Source organism: Orbicella franksi, chromosome 10 (assembly GCF_964199315.1).
Source record: "Orbicella franksi chromosome 10, jaOrbFran1.1, whole genome shotgun sequence".
Classification (NCBI taxonomy): Eukaryota; Metazoa; Cnidaria; class Anthozoa; order Scleractinia; family Merulinidae; genus Orbicella; species Orbicella franksi.
Genome location: NC_138154.1, coordinates 10671794 through 10682212, shown reverse-complemented (window position 1 = coordinate 10682212; position 10419 = coordinate 10671794). Strand labels below are relative to the sequence as shown.

Genomic DNA, 10419 nt, shown 5'->3' with positions numbered 1-10419 from the left:
TTTATTGTATACTATAAAAATATATCTTTATTCTAAATATATTGCTTTTTTTAAATTTGACTTCTTGTCGATGTTTATCCACTCAGTTATAAAAAACGTTTGCGTAAGAAATTCACATCAACTCTCTGCACCGATAAAAAGTTTTCTCATATACAAAAAAGTGTTGTGCCAGCCATGTCTTAACACGTGAAAGCAAATTTTCATATCGGTAACCCTGAACTATTGCTTGCAACGAACAAAGTACTTAGATAAATCATTTAAGATTGCAATAAATTAACCTCGATATAGGAATGTTCGATGTTTTAAAAAAAGAATGGAAAGTGATAATTATACCACAGCACTTTTGTGAATCACTCTTAAATTTTATTACTGAAGTCTACGAACTAGGAAAAAGAGTACAGTGATAATCGAGGACACAAACAAATAAATCGTAAGGGGTATTTTTCTCTTAAGAGGATATTTCTTCATCTGGAAAAAAAGGACCGACTAGCAAAAACTCAGAGGTCTATCTGTGAGCTATCGTAAATTGATCGTAAACTGCCATACAAGGTGTGACCAAAAATTACTTGCTAAAAAAGTAACATCATCAAATGTAGTAATTAAAACAAATTAAAGATACACTCATTTCGATTATTTTTAGGTACCTGATTTAACTGTCAGTTAAGCACGTCGACCTCTGTCAGATTTTTTGATTAGTACTGGTAATAGACTGAGTGGAGTCCAATTCGGTCTGTGGCTATACGAGTGATTGTCATCTCAATAACAAAATTCACGGGTGAATGGTTTTGGGATATAGATGAATGCTCAAAAACAAGGTTGAACCAAATAAAACACTCGGCAACCTTGTTTTAGCAAATCGAATGTGGTTTAGCGTGATCTGTACTCTTATTGACAGCGATATGCGTCATCACAGTGGTCAAAATGTTGTGGACTCATGAGGCACAGCCGAGTGAGTCCACAACAAATTTTGACCACTGTGATGACGCGTATCTTTGTCGATAAGAGTGCAGACCACGCTTAACCACATTTCGATTTGCTTTTTATCACAATATCAAGGTCAAAGAAAATGCTTTTTTTTCAGAGCGCGAACTGAAAAAGGCATTGCGTGACACATTGACACGAGCAACGTTGTCTGGGCTCTTATCGACAACGGCAAATTAGCCAATCAGATAGCTAGATCAGTAACAATTGTATAAATAGACGCCGTGTTACTGGATACTGTTATTGGACACTTTGTCTTTGGACAGCGAAGCAGCTCGCGCTTAGTGGTGAGAACCAAGCAGATTTGTCATAGTTGTGATCAGGCATGTCAGTCAAACCGAGGGAAAAAATGCAATTGAACATAAGACTGCCAACCGGCAGGAACCAAACCAGCAGGCTATTGAGAGGAGTAGCCAAGAATTTGAACTCGGGACTACCAAGAACATGTGAAATCTTTCACATGAAAATGATTTTAATTTGTCAGCGAATAAAGAGCTAAGAGAAATGAGCTGAGAGAAACTTAATGTTACCTTCACCTGCAGTAGTGTACAATCCAATCCGTTTAAAATAAACTATACTGCGACGGTTGCTGTTAGATACTTTCTTTTACCAAGAGAGCGTGAACTTTTGAAGGGTAAGAGATGGAGTTTTTCCTCGATATGGACCTTACTCCCAAGGTAATCCCCCTCAAGTTATTTTCATATCACATCCCAGATTCCCGGAAGAGTTTAGAAAGAGCCACGAAAACATCCACGCACACGCGTGGCAACATTATCCGCCAAAGAACTGGGTACTATATCTAGTAATAACTTGACAGGGATAAACCTTAAAAGTAAAGCCTATACGTGGATTAACTCTTTATTCTTTATCCCCTCTTGTGTTTACTAATTTCTTTCAGTGCATATATATAGATGTTTGATCTTATCTGCATCGGGAGAAAACAGCGTTTCGGGGTCGGAGACTCCGGTTTTTGACCTACATCACACCCCAAGCCTAGGGAAGTCTTATGGCGCCAAGCTGATGTAAAATATCGACTTGCGGAGGGCTTGGCTCGCAACACGACCCCAAACAGCTCAAACGCCTCTCTTGTCGGGGACTTTTCCAAGAACTTTTGCGGACAAGGAACATTACAGCATAAGAGCCCTTTTTTCCCAAGGGCCGTATGAGTAGTACACTCCTGAATACAGCTGCCTTGCTGAGGACCTTATTGCAATTGTGTACGGCTCTTTCATAGGGTCCTTTCACATCCAGCATGTGACTGCACGGTGATTACATCGTAACAGTTGTTATTCACCAATGGTTCTTCAATCTCGTCATAACCATGGATTACCGGGGGCATAACCTGCCAAAGGAGACAGAAAGGGTCTGAGAAATAGGGCGAGAAAAACTAAGAGAAGAAAAAACAAACCAAAGTACGCGATGTGTCAGAGTCCAGAAACAAGACTTGTCACGAATTTTACCCGTCAGCCGCAAACAATCGCTCTTTCAAGAAACTATTGCTGGATTCCAAACCTGATTCATACCTTTTTTCAAGTCCCCTCGTATCATTTTTTTTCATCTTCCTCGAGAAATCATGTTTGATTTGCCCGAAAGTGAAAACCTAAGTAAACCTCATCTCTTGATGAAAGATTTTGCAGAGTGAACTCAGATTGATTGTACTTGGGCCTTACCAGCAAATCTCTTAAGGGAGGTCCCGATGTTCCGTTCTCGCGCCTCCTGAAAGAAAATGGAAAAAAAAAAAAAAACACTGGTAAATTACCGAACTGTTAAGACAAATGTTGATTCCGATGAGCAAATTACCATACTATCCTGGTATAACGCAGAGATCGTTCAACTGCTTCTGAATTTGAAACAGACCGAGATCAGTTTTTCCCGCGCTAAAATGCTAGCAATCCCTGAAGCTTGAAGTGGCATGGGCTGAGTGACTAGCAGCAAGATGTGTGGCAAATTCAGAGCAAGAAAGCGCAATAAGCATGCGCGAGTTTTGGCTGTGTGCTAGGCTCCAAGTTTGAAAAAAAAAAAAAAAAATGGCGGGATTTCGTTGATCTTTTGAACCAAAAGATCGAGTTAAGAACTTTATCTGCTTTCCCAGTTTTCCTGGTGAGAAGCAACATTTTAACGTCACTAATGGAAAGCTGATGTATTGTTTTCCTGGATAATCATTCCGAACCCTTTATTTCTCCACGACATACACGAAATTTCGGTGCGAATACACATTTTTGCCACAAACACTCTCTACATATTGGCTCCATTCAAGCAAACCAGTGAATATATAAGCAAGAGAGCCTCTCAGCAGGGAGAGGGAGACTTCTTTTCTCAACAGTGAAATGCGGAATAAAACTTGTGCCCAATTATAAATAAATCAACCGAACGACATCCTCGCGTACCTTATTAGCAGTCCGCTGTTCTTTCTACCATTGCAGCCTGTATTATTACCTGAGCCTGCAAGTAGGGCTAGGGATGCGCAGAAAGCTGCGCAGTATGTTTTTCCGCTTCTAATGTGGCCAATCTTTCTATTGTAAACTTATTCCCAGGCTTCAATCGTAGTGAGCTGTGACATGCATAGTTCCTGGGCCTCTATTTTTCGCCGCAGTCAATCCGTCCCCGGTAACTTCACGTACCCGGAACTATACTTTAAGATCTACATCTAAGGAATAGTAGTGTGGGACTTCGCTCAAAAATCAGTCCATTTTGTTTCGTTTCCTGGTATGTTTATTGTTTCAAAACTAGTAATATCTCGATCTTGAATGTATTGTAAACTCGGCAAACAAAAAAAAAAAAGCTTCTCGGGACCGGTAACTACCAGGAGACACTGTTCTTTGAATTTGTGGGACCTGAGGATGAGTTACCTAAAGGAAGTAACAACAAGCATATAGGAGATATACGATACTATGCCATATCATATGCCATAACATGCTTAACAAATTGACGTCAGTTTTTCATGTGTCTGTCCTGTTATTGATCATGAATTTCGTCATAACATTGTCAAACTAGCTGTGGATCCACGAGGCAATAGCCGAGTGGATCCGCAGTCAATCAGCGAGCCGAATTGGTCCCGTCCAAATTTTACTTTCTTCGACATCCCCTCATGCGCTCCTTTACATCGAAAGATTCTCCGACCAATGCAAGTCCAAACATCTTATGACTAAAGCACTTTGAACGCACTTGAAGATTACTGTACGTTTTCCTTGGTATTTGGTTTTAAATATAATGGGACAAAACAGACTGCGTCCGATTCTCGAAATCGTCATAAAGAGCTTGCCGTTGACCATCTTTGAAATGAAATCAACACGTGAGAAGAGTATAGGGCATTGAACAACAAGCTCTCGTTCTTCAAAAAATAAACTGTTTTCTCTCCTACAATGAACATCTGTAGACTGTGACTACAGTTGTAAGCTCTAGGGGTTTCATGAACGTTTTCAGCAGAAGGACAATTGGTTTTCACAGGCGGGCAAAACTCTTTGAACTGAATTTTTTTTGTAGGAAAATCTTTCTTCCAGATGTTCAAACCTGACGGACAAAATTAGCCTCACGGCCCGCCAATATGCCTGGCGCGTCATCCCTAATGAAACCCTGAAGCTCCGACAGAACGTGTCTGTATGCACCTTTAAGAATGCTAGGAGCGAGGCACATGTTGCTGATAGAGCTACACAATCCTGGTTCATTGCACAGTTTCATCCATACATGGCAAGAGTCAGACAGTTTCACGGCAGTCATGACTGCAATGCGAGCAGACGTGTCATTCAGTGTTACATTTCCTAAGCTTTTTGAACAGCGGTACAAAATCAGTGTACTCTTCATGGGACCACTGAAATATGTGACCGGCATATAATGTGACCAGCACATAATCAGTATCTTGTGTACTGTTAAGAAACTGAAGCATTGGATAATGTATTCCCAGATCTTTGATTGCCTCAGCATGCAGCCATTGAATATCAGCCATTATACCCACGCCCTACACCAAGGCCAGTGGAAGGTGCGGTGGCCTCGTTGTTAGAAACTGAGTGCGCTTGTCTCCGGATTAAGAGGTCCAGGTTCGATCTCTGGCCGGGGACGTTGCATTGTGTTCTTGAGCAAGACAGTTTACTCTGACAGTGTCTCTCTCCACCCAGGTGTATCAATGGGTATCACCAAATTGTTGGGATAGCTTGGCAGAATTTTGCAATGGACGAGTATCTCACCCAGGAAAGCGAGGGGGGGAGGGAGAGTAGGAACACTCTTAGCCACTTCATGCTACAGTCACTGTCACTTGAGTCAGCTGGACTTCATTAATAAGTACCGGCTTTACTTGTCATTGACAAAGATCACATACAGTCCAGTTGATCATCAATCCACGATCACTGCTAACATTAATCCAGTGACTACAGTTCGTAATTAGTGGAGGATCCCTTGGTGCTAGAAAAAATGTTCAACAAAAAGAATTACCTGTGAAACTATCTGTGAAATTCATCCTACACTGTAGGTCACGCTTAGCACTGAAGATTGTAGGGCGTGGCCCATACAGTACAGTGGACACACCACTTCTAACAAATCTTTCTCAGAAAAGGGAGACTAATATAAGAGATCTTGACGTGATTACATAAACTCAACTGTCAGCTGACAATTCAATGTTTTTCTCAAGAGATTGCAACAAACAGAGATGGCAGACCTACGCACTTTTCACGAAATGTCCACTATGTGTACACATCGTGTTCCATTAAGAGCTAGCCAAATACAGGCTAATCACAGCACTATTCAAGCTTACCGTACCCAAATTCACAGTTAGACAATTGGAAGCCATGTCCACTGACCTGATATCCTGAAATATTGAGTCACTGTCCTGAATTTGGCCAAATTTTGTTTCAGTTGATTCCACACCAAAAATGCAAGGCTAGACTATAACATTATCAAGAATCTTTTGAAATAAAGAGATAGGGTCTTATTTGCAAACTCAAGTTAACTTCACAGTACAACCAAATACTCCAATCTAACATCACCAAAGGAGATTTTCAGTTATTTGGAACCTCATGGTCACAACTTTTAGTACAGTGTAGCTTACCTGAGACATCTGTTCTCACTGTACGTTGTGTCACCTCACTGTAGATACCATATGTGTTTGTGTTTTTCTCTGCATACCGTACCAGTAAGTAGAAATGGTAGAAGGAGAACCCAACCAGGTCATGTATTAGAGCATTCGTTTCTGGCGCTCTCTTAGTCAAGCTCTACAACAGCACCACAGTAGTCACAGACATAAAAATAACACTTTATTAGGATGTTTAAGTCACTAATAACTTAAGTAGTCATGTACGGCTAGGAAATCGATTGGGTTGTCTTATCTGTTGATTTATTATTAGACTGAGTAAATAACTTCATAGTGATTGACTGCAGCAAATTATCAAAATGTGCGTGCACTCATAATTAATATAATAGGTGAATAATCATGATCTAATGGATTTAGATGAATCACATTACCCAGCACTCCGTCAGTAAATAGTGCACACCATAAACATTGTATTGTGTGAAACAAATTCCAAGCTGTAAGTACATACATCTACTAATAAAGTTTTTACCTTATTGTGGTTGTCACCATCTTTATGGTACAGAATAGTATACTCCACCTCTATGAGTCGGCCTCGTCTGGCATCTTCCCATGAGACTTTCACAGTACCGGGTGGTGTCACTTCTTTGGCAGCAAGAAAAACTGCAGGTTGTGGGGTTGCTAAGTGAGAAAAACAGGCTGAATATTAGGAGTTGGTTTAATTTAATTTCTTTTTGAGTCATCATTTCACAGAACACAGAAGACAGTATTATATTCATGCACCTGCAATGTGTGCAAAGGGCTGCTGTGCAAAGGGCTGCTGTATATAGGGGTTCCATTCAGGGTTGAGCACCAGGCAAATTGACCGGCTGTGAGGATGAGTTTTCCCACCTTGTTTGACCATCTAGAAGAAAGTTTTCTTATAAAGAAGTTCACTTCAAAACTCTGATGACACCCCTGTAAACACAAGTTACTTAAGGTGATTCCCTAGTAAAAGAACCCGCCATAGATTTCTGATGAAACTTGGTATGCTGTTGTTACAGGACAAAAAGATATTAAAAACGTAGTAAAAAGAGGGGGTCACCGTGCTTGTTTTCACGCCACAATGCTGACAAATACGGTTATTTAGGTGACTTTTGGTAGTTTCCGTGCGCAACAAATAAACTTGATTATTTTTCAATGCAGCGTGTTATATCACACAGAGTTTGACTTTCTTTGATTGTTTATTCATCTACGTCCCAGAAAAAAATGTCTTCAAATACCCAGCATTTTTTATCTTTTAAAGGAAACCTAATTTGGACATGAGCTGTTGAAGCCTGTTGTGTCTCCCTCTGTAGTATTTATTTCATTTGCCAACAAAGTAGTCGTAGATTTTAGCTAATTTTTTTCTCAGTTATTGAGGATATTGTTCTCATTGAAATTATGAAATAAAAATAAAAGAAAAGGAGCATTTATTTCACTATCGAGCTTAGTTTGAGGGAAATCTCTTACATTTTACACAAGCACACGCTCATGTGCGAGCCCTAATGACGCGAAAATCATGCGCAGTAGGGATTCGCAATACAATACTAAGGAATCACCTCAATCACCCTTGACAAGCACTGCACCCTCTACACGCATTGACCTACGATTATAAAACTCATTCTTATCGCATGGTGATTGCATGCTTGGATTAATCAGAGGCAAAAACGTTTGCCTCGAGATCATGGTATACTATCAGTGAGATCCATCAAGTATTTTTCCATTCTGACACTCTGTATATATATTCACTGGGAGCAAGGTCAGTAATAACTTTCATGTGATCTTATGAAATCACAATATACAAATTGTTTTTTGTGAGTTCATAAGTTCACAGGAAAGCTAAAATAATCTCCCCATCATTCGAAAACCCACATGACAGCGCTAGGAATAAACGTCCCAAGAACTCCAGCTCACCTTCGGACAAGCAACCCTGCATAAGTCTTAATTTACTTTTCTTTACTTACACCTGTAGTTGGCAGCTGACTTACCTGGGCAAATAAAAAGTTACCTGCCCAACAGGTAAATCAGAGACTGACTTACATATTAAACTGGTTTTAAGTAACACATCTCTAATAGCTGAGTGTTGGAAGGTGCCTGAAAGTTCAGTGGGAACCAGGTTAACTGTGCGAGGTAGCCATGACAATATTGTGAGCAACTTACAATAACCTAGCACAGTCCCACTGTGCCTAATTTATACTTACCTAGAGGGAAAGCAGGGATGGGTGGAGCCAAATACTTTACCAAGACCGTAAGCAAAGAGCGACCAGCACAAGCAAAATGACCTCATAGGGAGAGCTGTAAACTGAGCCCTGTAAAAGTCCTGAGTTCACCCCACATTAGTGAAGGAGACAGCTGACCAGCATTGTCTTGAGTTTAACCTACTCTAGATTGAGCCTCATTCAATAGCCTGTCACTGATAGACACTTACTATAAACTATGTTGTTCAGGACATTGTAGGTAAATTCAACTGGACTACTCATTCTTGACCCAAGAACATTGCTGGCTTCAACAAAGGCAATATAGGGTACTGGAATAAAGGTGTGCGGATAAAATTGATGAAGAATTGGCCAGATTTTATACACGAATCGACCTGACTCTGATCCCTGTTGGGGACGTATGCCTTCACAGAGCGTTACAGAATCCTTCAAGGTACAGTTGTGAAGTGGAGTGGATGCATTCTTGCATCTTGCTTTGACAGCATAACTGAGCTGTAATCCACCCTGGTAGAAGGGAGCTTTCCAGTGAACGTAAGTTTTCAACTCAACATTGTTGATCCATACATCTTGGGGTGGACCAGGAAGATCTACATGTAAGACAACACCAAATATATTATTTCAATATTTCATTCACTTTACAAATTGGTCGAGATATTTAAACATTAGTTAATACATGTATCAGTGCACAGAGTTAAAGCTACCAGCCAGCAGAGCCATTGGTGAGTTAATGACACCAGGTGAAAGAATTTAACTTATTGCCAGTTGAGATTTTACAAGAAACATTTAATATTTAACACTGACTTGGGTAATTTTGAAGGTGCAGAGCTAAAAAAAATTGCAGTTCAACACCAATTTGTTAAAAAAAATTAAAATGAGCCTTCTTTTGTTCATATATAAATGCTTTTTCCCTCTCTTTTTCGCGTCTCTAAGTATACTATCGCTTTTCACGTCTTAATTATATTAAAAGTCTGGCTTGAGTGTTCATTTAAAAAATAAGATAAATTATATTATATAAAAAAAAACATTTATTGAGAAAAAAAGGAAAATTGCCGCTGCGATTTATCCACACCTAACTAACAATGACACAACTTCTCCATTCTCTCAGTCTATTAAGGCTACAAACATAAACTAAAGTGAACATATGTAGGTATATACATGTATACTCAAATGTATGTGCAGTATCATCCAAGTTATGAAACAAAGGCAAACACCCTACTCAACTATTCAAAGTACAGACTGCTGCTAGCAACATGTATAATAAATGACAGCAAACACTGCACTGATCTGAACTTACCGCCTACTCTCACGGTGACAGTTGCGGGTTGAACTCTGTTGCTGGTATTTTCTCTACACACATAAGTTCCATTGTCACTCCAACTGACATTATTGATCAGTAGCTGGATTGTTTTATTGTTTAAGGGCCTGGTGAGTTTAATCAACCTTTGGGTGCCATGATACCAAGGAAACTCAACTTTAGATGAATTCACAACGCTGACAAGAGTACAGTTTAGTTGAAGTTTCTCACCCACTCTGATTGTCACATCATTTGGTGTGCACAAATACATTCCTAAATGTTAATTGAAAGAAATAACTGATGAGTACTATATACATGCATGATCGGTCAAATTTGTAGTAGCCTGACAGTGTGCCCTTGTTAACAAAATGACAGCCATTTCTTGGCATGTCCGTGAAGAGAAATTAGATAACGTTTTGAACAGCTAGTAGTGAGTACTAAAACAATTAGATTAGGGGCCTATTAGAAACTGAAAAACTGTGCAAAAAATCACCGAAAACCGCAAAACCACAAGAAATTTTGTCCAAAACCAAAATAAAAGCCCTCACTAACAAACCTTTGGTAGCCTTCAGAATCTCTCTTTGAATTTTTAGCTTAACGACCTCGCCATCGTGACAAAGTCGCCTCCAACCGTTGAGAGGCACGGGGTATTTTTTGATCATGCAAATTGCACCGTGCCGTGGTGTTAACTGAAATTAGCGCCTAAAAGCACTGCTAACTGCAAAAATACAAGGAGCAAACAATGTTCAGCTGAATTTAGCGCCTAAAAGCACTGTTAACTGCAGCGAGAGATGGTAACGAGTAACTGACCAATGCCCCGTGCCTCTCGACGGTTGGAGGCGACTTTGTCACGATGGCGAGGTCGTTAAGCTAAAAATTCAAATTCTGTG

The 10419-nt window shown here is 39.9% G+C and overlaps 1 protein-coding gene across 1 annotated transcript; it reads right to left on the bottom strand.

The window, feature by feature from the left end:
* Positions 1–2048: 2048 nt before the first annotated feature.
* Positions 2049–10146, bottom strand: LOC145500086 (uncharacterized). Its single transcript, XM_081479576.1, has 8 exons — positions 9530–10146; positions 8448–8822; positions 6447–6679; positions 6020–6182; positions 5281–5376; positions 4492–4916; positions 2652–2744; positions 2049–2323 (listed from the first exon to the last, which is right to left on the bottom strand). Exons 1-8 carry the CDS (start codon positions 9798–9800, stop codon positions 2210–2212), a joined length of 1770 nt encoding a protein of 589 aa, XP_081335702.1. The 5' UTR covers positions 9801–10146; the 3' UTR covers positions 2049–2209.
* Between the last annotated feature and the right edge of the window lie 273 nt (positions 10147–10419).

Coding starts and splice junctions, on each gene's coding strand:
- LOC145500086 (XM_081479576.1), bottom strand. CDS start 9,800: ATGTATTTGTGCACACCAAATGATGTGACAATCAGAGTGGGTGAGAAA. Junction 6,183..6,446: donor TTATGGTGTGCACTATTTAC/TGACGGAGTGCT, acceptor GTGCTGTTGTAG/AGCTTGACTAAGAGAGCGCC. Junction 4,917..5,280: donor CTGGACTGTATGTGATCTTT/GTCAATGACAAG, acceptor TATAATGGCTGA/TATTCAATGGCTGCATGCTG.